Source organism: Naegleria gruberi (assembly GCF_000004985.1).
Source record: "Naegleria gruberi genomic scaffold NAEGRscaffold_30, whole genome shotgun sequence".
Lineage (NCBI taxonomy): Eukaryota > Heterolobosea > Eutetramitea > Acrasida > Naegleriidae > Naegleria > Naegleria gruberi.
In genome coordinates, this window is record NW_003163297.1 from 140,668 (window position 1) to 159,792 (window position 19,125).

The 19,125-nt window shown below is 34.5% G+C and overlaps 8 protein-coding genes across 8 annotated transcripts; 5 read left to right on the plus strand and 3 right to left on the minus strand.

Moving 5' to 3' along the window:
- Positions 1-395: 395 nt before the first annotated feature.
- NAEGRDRAFT_68710 (uncharacterized protein) lies at positions 396-1,052 on the plus strand (the record flags this gene model as incomplete). The annotated part of the gene is made up of 1 exon (XM_002675983.1): positions 396-1,052. The coding sequence occupies one exon, from the start codon at positions 396-398 to the stop codon at positions 1,050-1,052; it is 657 nt and encodes a 218-aa protein (XP_002676029.1).
- A 618-nt stretch (positions 1,053-1,670) lies between these two features.
- On the plus strand, positions 1,671-3,625 carry NAEGRDRAFT_80096 (guanine nucleotide-binding protein G(i) subunit alpha; the record flags this gene model as incomplete). Its single annotated transcript, XM_002675984.1, has 3 exons — positions 1,671-1,914; positions 1,964-2,978; positions 3,041-3,625. 3 exons carry the CDS (start codon positions 1,671-1,673, stop codon positions 3,606-3,608), a joined length of 1,827 nt encoding a protein of 608 aa, XP_002676030.1. The 3' UTR covers positions 3,609-3,625.
- Positions 3,626-3,776: 151 nt separating this feature from the next.
- On the plus strand, positions 3,777-4,571 carry NAEGRDRAFT_34446 (uncharacterized protein; the record flags this gene model as incomplete). The annotated part of the gene is made up of 1 exon (XM_002675985.1): positions 3,777-4,571. One exon carries the CDS (start codon positions 3,777-3,779, stop codon positions 4,569-4,571), a length of 795 nt encoding a protein of 264 aa, XP_002676031.1.
- On the minus strand, positions 4,559-5,802 carry NAEGRDRAFT_80097 (glycerophosphoryl diester phosphodiesterase). Its single transcript, XM_002676070.1, has one exon. The coding sequence runs from the start codon at positions 5,623-5,625 to the stop codon at positions 4,579-4,581; it is 1,047 nt and encodes a 348-aa protein (XP_002676116.1). The 5' UTR covers positions 5,626-5,802; the 3' UTR covers positions 4,559-4,578.
- A 1,998-nt stretch (positions 5,803-7,800) lies between these two features.
- On the minus strand, positions 7,801-8,459 carry NAEGRDRAFT_4670 (uncharacterized protein; the record flags this gene model as incomplete). Its single annotated transcript, XM_002676071.1, has 3 exons — positions 7,801-8,016; positions 8,123-8,252; positions 8,308-8,459. Coding segments are annotated over 3 exons (498 nt in total), but the record flags the coding sequence as incomplete, so codon positions are not given.
- Positions 8,460-8,734: 275 nt separating this feature from the next.
- NAEGRDRAFT_49837 (uncharacterized protein) lies at positions 8,735-10,750 on the minus strand (the record flags this gene model as incomplete). The annotated part of the gene is made up of 1 exon (XM_002676072.1): positions 8,735-10,750. The coding sequence occupies one exon, from the start codon at positions 10,748-10,750 to the stop codon at positions 8,735-8,737; it is 2,016 nt and encodes a 671-aa protein (XP_002676118.1).
- A 459-nt stretch (positions 10,751-11,209) lies between these two features.
- NAEGRDRAFT_58321 (uncharacterized protein) lies at positions 11,210-13,246 on the plus strand (the record flags this gene model as incomplete). The annotated part of the gene is made up of 1 exon (XM_002675986.1): positions 11,210-13,246. The coding sequence occupies one exon, from the start codon at positions 11,210-11,212 to the stop codon at positions 12,947-12,949; it is 1,740 nt and encodes a 579-aa protein (XP_002676032.1). The 3' UTR covers positions 12,950-13,246.
- A 98-nt stretch (positions 13,247-13,344) lies between these two features.
- NAEGRDRAFT_80100 (uncharacterized protein) lies at positions 13,345-17,775 on the plus strand (the record flags this gene model as incomplete). The annotated part of the gene is made up of 1 exon (XM_002675987.1): positions 13,345-17,775. The coding sequence occupies one exon, from the start codon at positions 13,345-13,347 to the stop codon at positions 17,740-17,742; it is 4,398 nt and encodes a 1,465-aa protein (XP_002676033.1). The 3' UTR covers positions 17,743-17,775.
- Between the last annotated feature and the right edge of the window lie 1,350 nt (positions 17,776-19,125).

Genomic DNA, 19,125 nt, shown 5'->3' on the forward strand with positions numbered 1-19,125 from the left:
TTTAAAAACGAAAATTATAATTGTTAATACCCAAATATTAGATGTGATGATATCCAAGATGAAGTAATGACCTGTTTAATATTATTATAATTTAATCATGGTGATGACCTATTCATCTCAGAAAGTGGCCCTAACCTTTTTTGGATATCTATTACAGTGTAACATTACTATGGGGATATCAAGAGATGATTTTGGCGCCAAATTTCAAAGCTTTGAAAATATCAAGGCTTTGTTAATTTAAAGTTTAACTCAATAATAGCAAGTAAAGGGAAACAAACTTTGTGCAAAGTAAAAAAAACAAACACAACATCACTCTCCATCATTCTCCTGATTGAGTCAATTCAAACAAGCCTTTCAGCACAAGATACAACACAGCAATCGTTCTCATCATTAGCATGAATACATTTTCCTATCCACATACATCTTCGGTAACTCTTCCTATCATTACCTATGGTGAGGTTGAACAATTTGTTAAAGATTGGATTTCAACAGGCTGTTCAGACTATTTACAACATGTACCAAAGAATGAGTTGATGGCTCATTGTTATATGGTCGGAGTGGATAAACAACTGATCAAGAGAGCTTTTCTTTCGAGTGGAAAAGATGAATTGATAAAGGCTTTGATTTCAGCATGTCCAATTGTTGGTTCGTCTAGTGCAATCACTGAAGATTTACAAACATTCCTGAATCGATCACATGATTTGTATTGTGTTATTCATGCAAGGGGAAGAATCAATTCGGTAAGACAAGTTGACAATCAACAGCTATCCTTTGACGATGACAAATCAACAATTCTAATCACTAACCATCAAGAGGGCCAACATAACGAGCTCCTCACCAATTCTTCTAGCAAGGGTTTGCAACCAATTTCTATTCCAAGTCAAACAATAGTTAAGGATTCATGTAAGGAAGAAACAATTTTGAACTCCAATGCCTCATCAATGGACGAAATCAACTCGCCAGAACTTTCCTCACGACCAAGAAGAAAAATCAGAACCTCTCCTAAAGACAAATACAGATTGAAAAGGATTGGCCAAAACTACAGGAAATGATTTGAAACTGGTCAATCTCTTCAGTAAACTGTAATTTCTCTCAACAATAAAAAACAAGCTCAATACAATGCAGGAAGAAAGCATCATCACGACGACATCATCTAATGAATCAACTACTCATATTCATGATGAGATTTATGCTCCGAGATTGAAAACAGCAAGAGAAATACAGGAATTTATTGAGGCGTACAGACAAATAATGATAGCCAGAAAGAGAATGGTCTTGTCGACCCTGCAGCGAAAACTCATTCAAAAAAGATCTAAACCATTGTAAAATTAGTAACAAAATATAAAACTAGGGAGAATTAAATCTAATTCTTAATAAAAGAAGCAATTTCTTATTCTTATTCGAATGAAAACGAAAGATTATTGTATTGAATACTCAATACCCAGATCTTGTAACAAAGGATCATAAAACATCATCTAGTAAAACCAATCCAATTACAACTATATGATTACCATTTCAATATTCACATCAAACATCAATAGTGGAAAAACAAAACAACAAAAAAAAAGTTCACTACATTTGCCACACTTTATAACGGTCATTTCGAATTTTAAAAAACCATCATCACAAATAATAATACCTAAACTAAACTATTCTAATTATTATTCGAAATGGGTCAACATCACACCTCCAATAATTCTGATGTAGCAACAATTCAAAATCCAGAAACATCAACATCATCACTCGCTTCCAGTAGTCAGAATTTGATAGAACCAACACCACCTCTCACTCCCCGAAGTAGAAAACAAAGAGCAATATCAAATTTAAATTTATCAACTGAATCCCTGTCAAGTCAAACGTCAAATTCATCAACACAAAATGTTAAAATATTATTACTAGGACTTAATGGAGCAGGTTTGTTTTTTCTCTTAGTTTTTAATATTTACTTTTGGATCCAAAATAGGAAAATCAACAATTATTAAAAAGTTGAAGGAATATATAACAGAAAAGAATTCATTACACGATGAAAATCTTGTAGATCATCTTGCTCTGAACAAAACTTTTAGAGATATTATTCATTTCCATGCATTGAATGGAATTAAACAATTAATTTTGGCATCTGAAAAGCTTGACATTTCCATTCTACCAAGACACTCTGAACAAAAGAATGATATTGAATTTGCCATCAGTTATTTGAGTAATTTACATTTTCGTTATGGAGAACATGTGTTGACAAGTGAAGTTGCAAGATTAATGAAATTATTGTGGGAACAACGTGGAGCTAAGGAAATTCATTCGGAATTTATTGAATATAGAAATCAACAAGCACAATTGTTGCAACAGAAACAATTGAACGAAGCTGTTTCTGAAAATGCAACTGAAAATCATGAAAATCAAGAAAATCATGATGAAAAACAAAACGAAACTAGTACAAATGAAACTAATGCCAGTGCAACAACTGAAACTGCTAATTTGAATGAAACAGCAACTGAACCTTCAGCAGCTACTGTTGCCGAAACCGAAACAACTGAAACCAATAATGAAGTGAACGAAACTGTTGCCGAAACTCCACAAGTCAGAGTTGATACTGAAGAAGAAGATGTAAGAGCAGTTGCCATCAATGACAAACACTTCAACGCAGGTGAAATCAATTGCTTTACTCTCTATAAGGATTTGTATAATTTGGACTTTTTCATGAGTAATATTGACAGAATTTCAGAGTTTGACTACGTACCAACCGATGAAGATGTAAAATATTGTCAAACTCACTTGAAAGAAGAAAAGAAAGGTATTGAAGAAATTGAATTTGACTTTAGTGGTTCTAAATATACAATTTATTGTGTGGAAGGTCAGAATAATGATGGAAGAAAGTGGCTCTTCCTCTTCCAAGGTGTGGACATTGTCTTATTCTTGTGTCCAATTGGTGATTTTGATGTCATTCCATCATCACTCGATAGAAAGAATATTGTTCGTGAGAGGTAAGTGAAAATGATCTTGTTTTTATTGAACTATTTATTGTAAAATTATACTCAACATACAGTTTGGACTTTTTCAGTAAAATGTGTAATAGTAAATGGTTCAGAAATACACCTGCCATCCTACTCCTCTCCAAATGGGATTCATTCCGTGAAAAGATTACCAATACTCCTCTAACTTTCTGTTTTGAAGATTACGATGGCGATCATCACAGTTATCAACATGCTCTCAAATTTCTCATTTCAAAATTCAATCATGTGAGAGATAAGGAAGGAAAAGGACTCATCAATACCAATATTTATCAACAATTTTCCACAATGGACATGACTCACGAAGAGTTGGCCAATAATTTGGGAGGAACCATTAAGAATATTCGAATTGAACAGAAAGAAATGGAAAGAAAACAAAAGAGAGAATCCACTCATCGATTAGCTGGCGATCCAAACTCACCCAATATTAGCTCAGCAGGTAGTCACACCCATTCCAATTCAAGTGGTGAGGCCATTTCACCAAAAAGTCCAGCTAGGTCAAATAGTGTGAATTCTTCGCCCTCTTCTGTCTCTACATCAGGAACTGAAAATATCAAACACAAATTATTTGCAGGACTTTTACAAAAATTAAAGAAAAAGTAAAAATTATTTACAATCATGATTTTTGAGATTTGAGAAATACAATTATCATTAAATTAATCCAAAGAATATTTGTGCATTGACTCCAAATCTCTTTTCAATTTGATTTGCAAATCAGTTTGTATTTCAAAATTATATCAAAAATAAAATTCTATTCAAAAATTAAAAAAAATGCTTTCATTTCGTGCAAGCCAACTCAGACCACAAACTTTGTGTATTGTTACAGGTGCTTCTAAAGGCATTGGGAGGGAAATTACAAAACAATTATCGGAATGGGGAGTACATTGTGCAACGATAAGTAGATCGGAAATTGAGGCTAAGGATTTATTTCCTAATCAATATCATTTTCCATGTGATGTTTCCAATGCTAAACAAGTCTCGGAGACAATTAAACAAATTTCGCAACAATTTGGTAAAAGTCATGCAATGAATATGTTGGTGAATGCTGCTGGAATTTCCAAAGACGGACTATTGTTGAGGTTTTCTCAAGAGGATGTGGAGGAAATTATGAATATTAATTTGATGGGAACTATTAATGTTTGTAAGAGCTCTCTCCGATACTTTATGTTGAGTCATTCGAGTGGTGAAATGCCTTCATCAATTGTTAATATTTCTAGTGTGATTGGTGGAACTCATATGACCAATGTTGGACAATCAGTTTATGCAGCATCTAAGGCAGGAGTTGTTGCCTTCTCTCAGAATTTATCTCGTGAGTTGCTTGGAAGAGATGTCAGAGTTAATGTTGTTAGTCCTGGATTCATTGAAACTGAAATGACCAAACACATTTCGGATTCCATTTCAAAAACATCAAGTGAACAAAAGAATGAAATGGTTCAAAAGATTGAAAAGGTGAGAATGGGAAAGCCAAAAGATGTTGCCAGTATGGTTCGATTCCTTCTTTCAGAGCAATCAGAATATATTAATGGACAAAATCTTGTTGTGGATGGTGGATTATCGTTATTGTAAAAATTTATTAATGCTCCTCTTTAGGGAAAAGGAAATCGGTAGTTAATGCCAATTTGACATTGTCTAACAGTGTCTTTTTCAGTTCAGGAGTATTAACAACCCAAACGTTTGTCACGTATCCTCTCTTTTGCAAACTCTTCAGGTAATCCACTGTTGCAAGAGAAGCATCAAAACCTAAAACAGCACTTCCAATAAATGCTGGAATAACTGTAATATTGGCATAATACCACATCTTGTCCAAAATCTTGGTAAGAGCTTCTAATGATGAATAGATAATCTTATCTTTCAAATTCTTATTAGAACCTTCACTCAATTCACACAATACTGTTGGGAAGTCACCAGAATAAACTCTCTTCAAACCTGGACCTTTAGATTCCGTTGGTCTACTGTGCTTCATCCAATCACCCAATAATCCTCTCTTGAAAAGTAAATTGGTGACAACCTTTGGATTCAACTTTCTCATGACATACAATAAAATTGGATTGAAACTGGCTACTGTTGATTGACGATAAAGAGATGGATACTTCTTATATAATTCGTCTAACTTTTTAGCCATGAGTGCCAATCTAGAATATTGTTTGACTTCAATCATAATGACTTGTTTTGGATCCAAAGAAAAGACAAAATTGATATATTCTTCAAGTGTTGGGATTTGTTCCTTTCCACTTTCATCATCAATATATCTGTAATATTTCTTAACTTCCTCAAGAGTCAATTGACCAATTCCAATACTATTCTTTCCTTCCATTTTATCAATACCATAACAAACTCTTTGCATGGCAAGAGTATCATGGAATACTACAATTTCTCCATCTTTAGTAAGTTGACAATCAAGTTCAACACCATCAGATCCATGCTCAATTGAGTAACGAACAGCACTAAGAGAATTTTCTGGAATGCTCTTAGTCTTTATATAACGACAACCTCTGTGTCCAATCAAAATATCATTAAAGAATGATGCATCAGGTGACTTTGGTGCTCGGAACAAATAAAACAAGGCAACCAATACCAAAGCAACCACACAACCCAATAGAGCCAATGTAATCAAACACATCCTAAATTATGTATTCGTCTATACGTATATTATTTGAAATCCAATAAACACAATCCTATCGAGGAGATTTAGTATCGATAGTAGATGCACAACTAGTCAAACACTCTGCTCTCTGAAAAGAAAGATGCTTTTAGAAATTGGAGAAAACCACTCGAGTGGATAAGAGAATGGATTTTTTTTGCTTGTTGTTCAACGACCAGTCATAACGTTGTTATCAAGGGCGCGGATAACATGATGGAACCAATAAAGTCACTTTGAAAGAATAGTGGATAATATGGTGGTACCACCATCAGCTGATCATCATCTTTTCCTTTACCAAATTTGTTTCGAATTTGTATGCTGAATAATTATCTACTCGAATTGGTTGAAGTGGATATTAATAAAATTAGAATTGTCATTGTAAAATTCTCGCGGATGATGATATCATTCATTGTTAAATCTTTCCGTAGGGTACCATGATCACCGTTATCAAATAATTATTTCATCATCAGTAATTTTTATAATTTTTTTATTGTTGTTGGTTTTGCATCACGAGAGAAATTTCCTTTTGGGCATCAAAGAATTTATCAACACATGAATCAATACACTTCTTTTCATAGTCATCCAAATCCTTTCCGTAAGCAGTCAAACACTTTTTATTGCAGACTGTGAGCATACTATTTTGATAAAATGGAAAAATAATCATCACAACAAGTGTGATTTGCACATTAAATAAAATCATCAATATTTAGATACATACTTGAAGTAGAGAGTTCGGAAAGCTTCCAATTCAACCATAGACACTTGTCCACCCATTGGGTTCATTTGATTCATTTTTTTATTTAAATTAATTTTTATATAAAATTTCAATCAATTTGAGAAGAAAAGTCACAAAGCAGAAAAGTGTCATGTTGATTAGAATTGCAAGTCAATTTGATTAGTGGCCTGCTTAATGGTCTTATGATTTGAAAAATTTAATGTGAACTAGTTTATTAAACAATTTCAACAGTTCCCATGTTGAATCCACAGTCCCCATTTCTTCCTCCTTGCGTACCAACAGATACAATGACGAAATCTAATCTAATTTTGGTTCCATTCAAAGTTCCCTTATAAGTGGCAACTCTACCATCTTCCCACTTTGCAGTGACATCCATGAAATTGTTCAAGAAGGTTCCAGAGTATGTCTTGGCATATGATTGTCCAGCATTCTTATTCTTTCCTGAAACATTACCAAATTCTACAAAATTCAATATAAATTTCTTAGAGCTAAAACTTACTATCAACATTGAAAGTCATCTTCCAACCATCTACTTCAGAATTCTATAAACCTTATTAGTTTTGAATAATCCTTAAAAAACTTACACATGATGAGCCATTCCATTTAGTCCAAAATGTTTTACCACTGATATTGAAAGACTTGGTTTCTGATGGACTGCTACTAGTTTCAAATAATGTTCCAGTATTAAATCCACAATCTCCAACATGACCACCTTGAGTACCAACAGCAGTAATGGTAAAATCAAGTCTGACCTTATTTCCAGTGACAGTTCCTTTATATGTGGCTGTTCTACCATCATCCCATCTAGCAGTAACATCCATGATATTATTTCTAAAAGTTCCACTATAATGCTTTCTGATGGAATTTTTACTATCATTCTTATTACTTCCAGAAACATTTCCGTTTGCTTAATATGTGTAAGTCCGAATAAAGATGAAAATAACCTACCATCAACTTCAAATACCATTTCCCAACCCTCTACAGCAGAATTACAACCTAAAAGATGTAAATTAGAAATATAAATCTTAATACTTACCAGCCCCATTCCAACGAGTCCAATTTGTAATTCCGTCCTTTCCACCTCCAATTCTGTAAAACTTATTCTTTTGTTGAATTGGTTGTACCATAGGTTGAACCATTGGTTGAACTACAGGTTGTACTATTGGTTGTTGTTGATATACAGGTGGTTGTTGATACATTGGTTGTTGCATTTGGGGTTGCATTTGTTGTTGATATGGTGGTTGTTGACCATATGGAGGTTGCATTGGATAAGAAGGTGCAGTAGGTTGTCCAAAAGGTTGATAAGGATTAAAGTTTTGTTGAGGAACAGTTGGTTGTTGTGGAAACATTGGTTGATTGGTAGTTGGATAAATTGGTTGATACATTGGTGGCTGTTGTTGCATTGGTTGTTGTTGTCCAGTTCTTCTAAAACAATCACCATTAGGCAATTGCCATGTATTAATATCCATAGTTTCAACCTTAAGAATTTGTTCACTTCCTTGATTTTGGAAAACCAAATACAATACAAATACATTTCTATTGTTATCACGAACAGTGTAGGTATCACAAATTCTTCCATCGGTTTGATTTTTCAAAACAAAATGTCCTCCTTCATGCATAGTACATTTCCAAACCTTTAATTTATACAAAATGTATAAAACAACAATTATTTCAAATACCTACCTTTCCAGAATTTTCGGTAAAATCAGCTCCGATCAAAGGAGGAACATCTTGAATAACAGTTGAAGCTGGTTGAGACAATCCAGTTGAATAATTCATAGAATGAATTCTAGTAAAGGTCTCATTAGTTGCTACTAATTGTGACCCATCAACTGAAGGAACAAACTTCATATTGGCATGTCCATCAAATCTTTGTAAATTAATATATAAATTTTAAAATTGTCATCAAACTATGAAACACCTACGTTGCAAATAAGACCCATTGTAATCCCCCGTTCAATGGCACAGCTATACCAGTAGCATTTCTATTAGTACCATCTTGAACCCATTGGAAGGTATTACCGAATTGTGTGGCTCTCCAAATTCTTCCTGATCTTTCAATCCACTCACCATCTAGTCTTGGTGCAACATTACCCATTTTCAAAGTGTTGTTGATATTTTTTTAATATATGATTTTAAGGAGAAACAAGTTGTTTCCGGTTAGTGTGCTCAAGTTCATCTTTCATCTCCCTTAAGATGTAATAATAACTCAATAACTTATGAGGGAGATAGAACAGGTAACGTTTGTTGTGTTTTTCAGAAAGTACAAAGTCCTTCATCATCCGATGAAGAATCTTTATTTAAGGTTACATATTGTAGAATGTTACATAATAAATATAATAATATTTATTATTAAACTTGTTCGATTGGAATGGCCACCGATACTCTTGGTGAGATATCATCTTGTAGTGCCTCTTCCTTAGTGATGTTTTCAATTCCATCATCTTCTGATATATTGTTGGCGGCAATGATTTGTTGATTTGGATCCATGTTTTGGAATTTGAGATGATCCTCAGAGAGTGACTTGGCAATTTGTCTTTCAACTTCATTAAATAAATCATCTGGGAGAATATCAAAGTATTGGTATTCTTCTAATTGATTGTTGAAAGAGTCAATCTCTTTGACTAGTAGTTCAACATCTGAAACTGACACCCTGGAGAGAATAGTTCTAATTTCAGTGTATGGTTCGAGAAATTGGGACCAGATTTCAAAGACAAGATTTTGCTTCTCCTTTTCAATCTTTTTAAGCTTCTTCTCACTTTTACGAATACTGTGGATCTCAGTTTCTGAGGGTTGATTTTTGATAGAGTCCCTATTCTTTTCTAAAGTCAAGTATTGTTTTGATTTTTCAAACAAGTCAACTTGTACCTGTACGGATTGAGAGGAAACTTCCTTATATTCACTGACCAAATCAAGGAATAAGAAACTCACTTCCAATTCTGAGGAGTTGGAGCAATATTGTTTAAATCTTTGCTTTTGGGTTGGATCTTTCAATGTGTCGAGAACCATCGCTGCATTCACTTGTTGTAACTTTTTCTGGTTCTGCTGTGAGGTCTTTAAACTGATACCAAATATTATGATCACTAAGGGTATGACAATTAAAATGGAGAGACCTAGAAGTGCCAAAGAGGTTACGTTACTGTAAAAACCAATGTCTGTCGCATAGATACTTTCATTGAATAACCTATCAAGGAAATCTCTAAACAAAACGCCGTCAGCCATCTCTGCATTCACAAAGTCTGACGAATTCATATAGAATTGAGCTACCAATTGATTAGTCACAGATGGAAGTTGTTGCTGATCATTCTTAGTTCCATTCTTTGGTCCTCCTCCACCTCCTGGTGGCTTAGTACCACCTCCACCTCCTCCACCTGGAGGTTTAGTACCTCCTTGATTTCTGTCTCCATCTCTGTGAGTTTCGTTTGTGAACTTATTTCCCCAGTCCATGTTTGTTCCATTGAATGTTAAATTCATGGTCAATTCCCAGACTCTCAAAACATCTAAACTATAAATTGAATTGGGATCTCTTGAACCATTCAGATACATGTACTCTGTTTCAATGGATGGAATGTTATTCAAAATATTGGTCAATGAATTGGTGAATGATGTTTTGCCATTCCTGAACAATTCTAATGGATACTTGGCTTGTACAGAACCTCTATTAAAAGCACCTAATCTCACAGCTGTCTTCATATCATTGTAGGAAGATATGGCTGTAGCTCTATTTGTTAGCAACTGAGCGACTGGAACTTGGCTCACATAAAAATATTGAAGAATGGTAACTGCTGCAATAGCCATCAACACCACAATATTCAAAACTAAAGCCATCACTGATAACAACGAAACTAATCCAAACTTGACATCTCTATATCTGGTTGGCAAACAAAAACAGCAGCAAAACACTGAAAACTTGGTACTCTCAATCTTATTAAGAAACTTGCCAAACAATACTAGAGTTCCAAACAAGATAATTGCAAGAAAGGATGGTTCTTGGGAGTTGTGATTTGAATCAGTACCTTGACTGCAAGTCTCATTAGCAATGTCCTTCTCATTGATTTCCTTCGCTCCTGTTCTACCTTTTCTCTTGAGTGAGTCAATGAATGGAGTTGGTTTCATTGTATTTCCATACATGATTTCATCAATGGCCACAACACTGTCATCATTATCATCCATTGAATCGAGAGAACAATCTGTGTTTTGGGAGGAATCTTCAGCAGTGATTGAATTTTCTCTACCTCGCATGCAATGTTTTGGATCAAGATATTCATTGTTTTGATTGACCTCAGTTGTATTTGTGAGTTGTGGAGCTGAAATGTCATTAGTCCTTTCAACACTAGGTGTTGACTCGGCAACACTGTCAGTAATCATTTGGTTTTTTTCAATGAGCTGCAGATTTCATCGACCTGCCAAATAGTGCTCGTTGTATTCTTTCTATTGACTTGAAAAATACCAGTTCAAACATGAATAAACAAAAAGAGAGTTATCCTCTTTTGCATCCAGATATCCACAACAAGAAGAAAGAACAGACATTTAAATAACAGGGATATCAGAGAGGAATTATAAAGTGCATCCAGGGCAAGTCTGTTTACCACAATCAAAATTAATGCACAAAAGGGTCTAACGAACAAAAGGATAAGAGTATCTCTTTAACCACTCATTTGGTCAACCAATTGAATAAAGTTCAAAGCAAAGAATAAAATGCAAGCACCAATTTACAACAATAATTGAATGTTTGATTGGCTGATTCAAATTCCACCTTCAGGTAGATTTTGCCTTTGACAGAGGAAAAATTCAGGTCGGGCAAATAAAAAAACAAATTCAAAAAAAATGAGCAACAAACAAGTGCGGAAGAAACGGTCGGCATCGTCTTCAAAGAGGAAACGTGTTACACTGCCACATCAACCTTCGACTGAGGAGGAACAACCAACAATAGAGGAGGATATTGAATTGGATCATACACCTAAGAAGGTGAAATCGGATGTTGCATTAGAGCCGGAGATTGAAACACCAACAGAAACTGAAGAACCTATAGTAGCAAAAGTAACTTCTGATGATTCCGATGATGATCTGTTGAATGATACTTCATTTGCTCAATTTTGTGATCCATCTATTGTTAAGAAAGTAGGATTTAATGAAAATTGCTTGATTGACTATGAATATGAGAGGAAATTAATTGAGCAACAGAAAAAGGATATGGATGAAACTTTAAGAGTAAAGAGGATCAATGATGAATTAAATAGATTGATACAGGAAGAAATTAATAACTCCAACACAAGAATTGATTTGAACAGTTTAACTAATGATCAAAAGAAAGATCACTTGAAGAAATTGATGGAAGGAACAGGTAATGAAATAGAAATATCGATACTTGAACATGTAAATAACGAAGGGAGTTATGATCAATATTATAAGGATCTTAGAATACAGTTATTTTGTGAGGAAATGAGTAGATTCAATGTATTTAAAATTGCGGGCTATGTTTCTGTTAAATCTATTAATGCAGACAATTTTATTTCCGAGTTTGTTCAGTTCTTACAACCAAAATATGAATATTGTGCAGAAAGATATGATTTATTTTGCAATACTATTGAATATTCTGTGCAAGAAATTGGGTCAAATGATATTTTAGATGACTTAGGACTTGCTTGCTTGCAACCAACAAAGGAAATGAATCAACCTTTTGTTTCAGTTGAAGAGGCTGTTATAGTGCTTGGATTACTTGATAAGAAAAAGTGCATACGCCTACAACGTTTAATAAGAAAAACAGTAGACTCTTATGTAAATGGAAGGGAAATTGATATTAGTGAACATGATTTAGCTTGTCTAGCCATTCATTTTCTAATTTCTCAATACTTTAATTTCGGTAATTATATAAGCAAGCCAGACACGACTTTAAATCCATATTCAATCTATAGCTCCCTTTCAAAGACAAAACTTATTAATACTACAGAATTAACTTTTATTTTGAAAAGTTTGGAAGGCGACTATGCCACGTTAATAACCAATTTATTCAATCTATTTGGTTTCTCTCAAGGAGAGGAAGATTCCACTCTTCAAGGTGAAACTACCATTGATTCTTTGAATTCAGTTATTCAAAAATATTTTCCTCCCACTTTTTCCAAGTTTTTAATTTCCAGACCATTTTACAATACCAGTAAGACAATAATAACTTTTTACAAGAAGTTCTTTGCTTGTATGCTGATTAATGTAACTGGTATTACGGAAATTTCACATGAGGAGATATTTTCCACTGATTACGAGTTCAACAACACAACCAATCGTAAATTAGTTACCTCTGTCATACCTATATTGGAACGTCTACTGGAACAATGTAAGGAAAGAAAAGAATTTGAATTCCCTCTTCTTCATCTCATCAAAAATGTTCTCTCTATTTTTGATATTTGTGCAGATCTTGGAAGAGATTCATCTTTTGTCAGAGATGAATTACTTAAACTTTCTACAAGTTTAAGACCTCATTTCCAATATTCTGATTTTACATTCCTCAAACTTCAATTCCCTTACCTAGATGCTTCGTTCATGCAAAATTTGACTGATGAAGACAGTTGATACATCAGTAAGGAGCAATACTAATAGCAGTGTAATTATACAACAACAATTATACCTTACAAATTCGCATCAACCATTTTTGTGTTTAAAACAGTAGTTTTAATTTCAATTACGAAATGTATTTACTAAAAGGTGACATATGGATGACAGAATGCTGCAGAAATAATTCCACTACAATACTGAATATTGGCGGGAGAAGTAAATCAAATCACATCAAACAAGAAATACTCTTCAGTCAACTCTTGTATTGCAGTGTATTCCTATAAATACAAAGCCAATTTTCTACTAAAGTGAACTAAACAAAAAAAAGATACAACTCTTGTATTGTATATCTGTAAATTAATTGTAAACAACCTGTACATTCTAGGATTTTGTAAAATAATCTACTGTATTCAATGAGAACAAGTGCTGTAAAGAATGAGACATGGAATCGTGCAATGATTCCTCGCTCTCTACTAATGCTAAGTTTGATTTTACTTTGGACTGTTGCCTTTGTCGAGTCAAAGAAACAACAAACCAAGCCAACTAAATTTGCCAAGATTGTTTGCCCACCTAATTCAAACCTCACTTACACGTTCAAAACCACTTCCTTAATTGGAAATCGTGGTCTTGCTTCAAGTAAGAAGGGTTCTTCTGGAAATGTTGAAACTCAACTTTCTGGTGAATTGGTTTTAACTTGTCCATCCAGAAAAACCAATGAAAAGTCAGGTCTCATTGATAAGAGTGCTAAGAATAAGAATGTTATTCTCCTCACTTTCAATCAAGTATCCTTCCTCCAATTTCAAGGTTCTTCAAAGGGTGTCAGTGGTAGAAAATATCGTCGTCTTTTAACTTCAAAAGATATGACCAAGAAAATGAACGAATTTCCAATGATTTTCATTCAATCAAAGACTGGTCATATTCAAAAGATGGTTTTCAGACAATCTGAAACTCGTTATATTCGTTCTTTAAAGAAGGGTATTCTCAGATTATTCACTACTGAAACTAGACGTCAATCTCGTTCTCAAACTGATGGTGTATTGGGCAAGTATCGTCAAAATTATCACAAGCAATTTAGACGTGGAGTTGTCTCTAAGAAACGTAAAGGATTGGCAATTTATCAAAAATTCACTCAAGATGATTTCATTTCATTCCTCCCTCCAAGTAAGAGACATTTACATTATGAAGGTGCTCATCTTGTTAGTGTTTCCTTGAAAAAGAAGGTGATTAGAAAGGCAGGTTTGAGATTGAAGGTCACTTTTGGTCCATCAAAGGAAGTTCACTATGCTTTTAAGGAATTTGAAAGAATTGCTCATTCAAAGATTAAGAAGGATGATTTAGTTGATAATGAATCCAAGTCAAATGAATTGGAAACTCTATTTGTTGGATCTGTAAAGCTCAAAAAGGCAGAAAAGACAAGTCAAGATTTGAAAGAAGAAATTGGACAAGTAATTATCAATTTGGAAAAGAATGGTCGTGATGCCAAGTTGGGTTCTCAATTCCAATTTGAGAATTCTTTCATGACTAACAAGTATGATAAGAAAGCTATGAATCAAATCAATAGAAGACGTTTCTCTACTAAATTCTTCCGTCGTTTGCTTAATGCTGCCAAGACAGATCCATCCTTGTCAAGAAATGCTAATTCCTTACTTTCAGCTCTTGCCAAGTATAGCAAATTGCATCCAATCAAGTCTGCCAAGATTTTGTTAAATGAATTGAAGAAGGGTGTTGACAAGTTACTCAATTCAAATGACATGACAGAAAAGCAAAAGATTTCTCTCAAGAATTATTTGGAAAGCGTTCAAAACTTGGTTGCTACTATTAGATCTACTCCAATTCAAGAAAAACTTATCAAACTCTCTACTTTGCATCCATATTTGGCTAAAAATTACATTTACTCATCCGTAGTTGTTCCAACTCCACCAAAGTCTGCCTTCTCTTTCTTAAAGCTATTGAAATCAAAGGGCCTTAGCGCATTCTCTCGTAGAGGAAACAAAAAGTTCAAATTCTCATCTCAAATGAATGAAGATGTCAAGAAGAACGCCTTCATGGCCTATGCTGACCTCGCTCACAGAATTAGAGATAACAGAGTTCAACAACATATTGTCAAGGAAATTCTTACCAAGATTTCTGCTTCAACCAATTTGAATGAACTCCAAACTTATATTCATGCTTTGAATAATGCTGGTAAAGGTGTTGATATTGAAATTATCAGATCATTCTTGACTGATAAGAGAATTCCAGACACTATTAAGGTTTTACTTGCTGACAATTTGAAGAAGCGTCAAACTGATGAAAGTGCTGTCGATAGTTTGATCAATTCATTGGTTGTTACTAAGGGTTTGAGCTCTGTTGTTAAGGCCTCTCTCATCAATGCTCAAACTGAAAGAGAAAAGCATCTCAAATCGGGTGCTTCAGTTACCCACTTTTCTAAGGCCCATAAGAAGAATAAGAGCGAGGAAATTAGAACTGCTGTCAAGAATTACTTGTACACTGTTGGTACTAAACAATCAGGTGAACAACTTTCAAAGGCATTAAAGATCAAGAATAAGACCTCTAATGCTCTTGCTAAAAAGGTCAAGAAATTCCAATCCAGCATTGAATCCCGTGCTCTCCTTTCTCATGAAGATTTGACACTTTTAGAAGCCTTTGATGAAATGGAAAGAGCTCAAGTTTTGGGTATTGGAAGATTTTTCAGAAGATTGGGTTCCAGAATTAAGAGTGCTGCTAGAGCTGTTGGTGGTGCTGTCCGTAGAGCTGCAAGGGTTGTTGGTAGAGGTGTTGCAAGAGCTGCCAGAGCTGTAGGTAGAGCAGTTGTTACAGGTGCCAAAGCTGTTGCTAAGGGTGTTGTTAAAGCAGCCAATTGGGTCAAAGAAAAGGTTGAAGCAGCTATTAATGCTGTAACGAATGTTGTCAATAAGATTAAGAGCTATTTCGGTCCTGCCACCTTTGCAAATCAACAAGCTTGCATCAAAGTTAGTGTTGACAGTGAAATGTGTTTGAGAGAATCAACATTCATTGAATTCATTAGAAAACAAGGTGACATGAGTACAATTAAGAAGGCCAAACATTTCAGTTTCGAAGCCCTAGTCGGATGTCAAAGTATTAATGTTTACACTGGTTTCCTTGTCTATGCAGGTGCTTCATTCGAATGTAGTGCTGAAAATAGTGGAATTGATATTCTCTTGTTGGCTAAAGCCAAGTTAAATGCTAAGCTTTTCAGTAAGGAATTTGTTGTCATTGATGGTAGTGCTGAATTGACCAAGAGAGGTGAACAACCATTAACTGATAACATTTATCTCAAAGTTTTCCAAACTACATTTGTAAATGGTAACTTTGTTCCTGAAAAGATTAGAAAGGTCATTGATGCATGTTTCTCTGAAACTAAACCAATCTTTGAAAAGAGATTCCCAAAGCTTTTCAGTTACAATATCCAAATAATGGCTGGACCTATCCCAATATCCTTCAATTTTAATACTGCTTTAAACACAGGAGTTGAGTTGAAATATGGTATCTGTCTTGCAAAATTGGAAGCCAGTTCTTCATTGGAGCCATACGTTTCATTGGAACTTACAGGTTCTGCCTCAGTTGGAGTGCCAGTTGCCAAAGCTGGAATCAAATTGACTGCAACCATTACTTACAGAATTATTCCACGTATTGCTTTTGAAAAGTGTAATTTGTGTGCCATGTTGCAACAACGTTTAGATGGTGTGAAGTTTGATGTAGGTTTGTCTGCAACATTCATGAAATGGACAAAGAATTGGGATTTCTACTCAAAGCAAACAAAGCCATACGTCAAGACCTTATTCGAAAAGTGTGTTAGCTCAACTGGATATAAGCCATCCAGCAACGATTCTCCTCTCCAATTTACTAACAAACGTGATTCAGAACAACCAGAAGCTGCTGCTTCTACCGATAGTAGTGCTCCAGAACAGAATCCACAAGGATACAATACTGAAGGTGCCCCAAGTACTAAGAATGTTGCTACTGAAGGTCCAAGTAAATTGAGAAAGAAGGTTGGTAGTGCATTGTCAAAGAAGGCCACTTCCTATCAATCCATGTTTGGTCCAAATGCTGAAAAGATTGCAGTTTCTGGAGGTGCTCCACCAAAACCAAGCAAGCAAACTTTGAGAAGTCCAGTCACCAGTCAAAGAGATGTTGTCTGGTCAACTGCATTCTTGAAGCAAAAGGTTCCAGCTGCAGCTATTAAGGATCTAGGACTTGAAAAGTTGAGAAGACTTCCAAAGGAATACTTTGAGATTAAGAGTGAAGATAGAGCAAAGATTCCAAATGAAATTTTGCTTCTCCCACCTGCTGATTTCATTAAATTCCTTGGAAAATTACCAGATCGTTATCAAAAGTCAACTGAAACTGAAATACCAAGCAATGCATCTGTCAAGGTTTGGTCTTCTGAAGTTTTAGAAAAGCAAATTCCAAAGCAAATTTATAGTAAGGTTCCACTCAGATATTTGAGACACTTGTATCCTGATATTCTTCAAATCCGTAAACGTGTCATGTTACAAATCCCATCAACATCCTATACTCAAGGAAATAAGGGAATTGTCACTTGGGTCTGTAAAAATTATGGTGATTTGTGTAAGACTTTAGTTGAATCTATCAAGAAGAACGAAGAGGTTGACTATTCTGATTTGCTCAGTTTGATTCCAGCCGAACAACCAAAAGTTGTCTCCTCGAAATCATCACCAAAATCAAACAACTCAACTAAGGCAAGCAGAAATCCTAAAGGAAGAGATTATTTCTCAAGAGGAAGACCAGTTGAACTCGACATCGAATTCCATAGAATTAAACAATAGATAACGTTTCATGAATAAATTTCAATTAAATTCATATTAGCTAGAATTATTATTGGACTTGAAATCTTTGATATGCAACATTCCATTGTTGTTTCAAAGCCAAAACGAATTGATCAATGTTACCATCATAGGTTTGGTCCAATTGTTGGGGAAGTCATCAAAATTACACACCCCGTGTTTTTACCACCCTCTCCCCTCAATGTTATTTCCCTGTTCAATTCCTGTTGCAGGAATGAATTTTCATTGTAAAATCTCCCACCACCAAAACCCGTTACATCAATAAATATTTTGATGAGAAAAAATTCATCAAAGCACTCCACACCAACATTCACCATCTTTTATTATTTATCTGCACTCATGTAATAAGTACTCCATCCTTCAGGTGGATTTCTTCTCATCATTCTGTTTCTTCTTCGCCAGTTTTCAAGCCAAGTCGACATTTCCTACCAAATTCCACAAGTACCAAAAGGTTAAAGTTGAGGGTAGGTTCTCCACCTACAATTACATCCAATGGTGATGTGTTTGGTGGTTTGCCTAAGTGCTGGTAGAGAAAACATACTCGGGTGGTAAATCTTCCATGCAGCCAACTGTTGTTCACCTCCAACAAGATGTTCTTGAAATTACTACTTTTCTTGCTTTCAACAATCTCACAACCATCAAGATGCTGTTTTGGGAGCAACAACCATAATTTCGGTCATTTCATCGAAAAATCTACCTGAACAAACAATCAATTTCCTGAACGTTTTCACATTTCATGCTATTTCCAAATAATAAACATGACTTTGAATTAGTAGTATTATTAATTATTTAATTAATTTAAGAATTATTTTAATTTTGTAATTATATTATTTATTAATATTAATTATTTCCTTTTTTAATTTTTCTCAACCACCCTCATGTCCGACGTATTAAAAGATACCCAATTTTCAAAACACCCCTCCTCCAAGTGTAATTTTGATGACTTCCCTTGTCGTTTTCGTCTTTTGCAGTTTAGTTAAAGTAATTTTAGCAAAACAACTGAATACATATTATCTACTAATATTAAAATAAGTGGTCCGAATGTTTATGTAATATGGAGGAGGAGATTATTGACAACAATTGCTTAAATTTTCATCATCATTAAAATTATTTCCCGCCATCACAAGCCATTAAAATTTTTTTTAGAGAATTTGACTACCAAATAAAATGAGGTATTTTGTTGTTTCTCAATTACGGCAGTATATTGTGTTATGATGTTTTCGATGTGGCATGATGAGAGGAATGTAATCAGAGATTTGCCATCAAAGGAGGTCAAACAAGAAAGCAAATGGTGCTTTCCTTGCAGGGCCAAATTTCATGTATATTATTAATTAATTATTATTAGAAAAAGAATTTTATGATGAC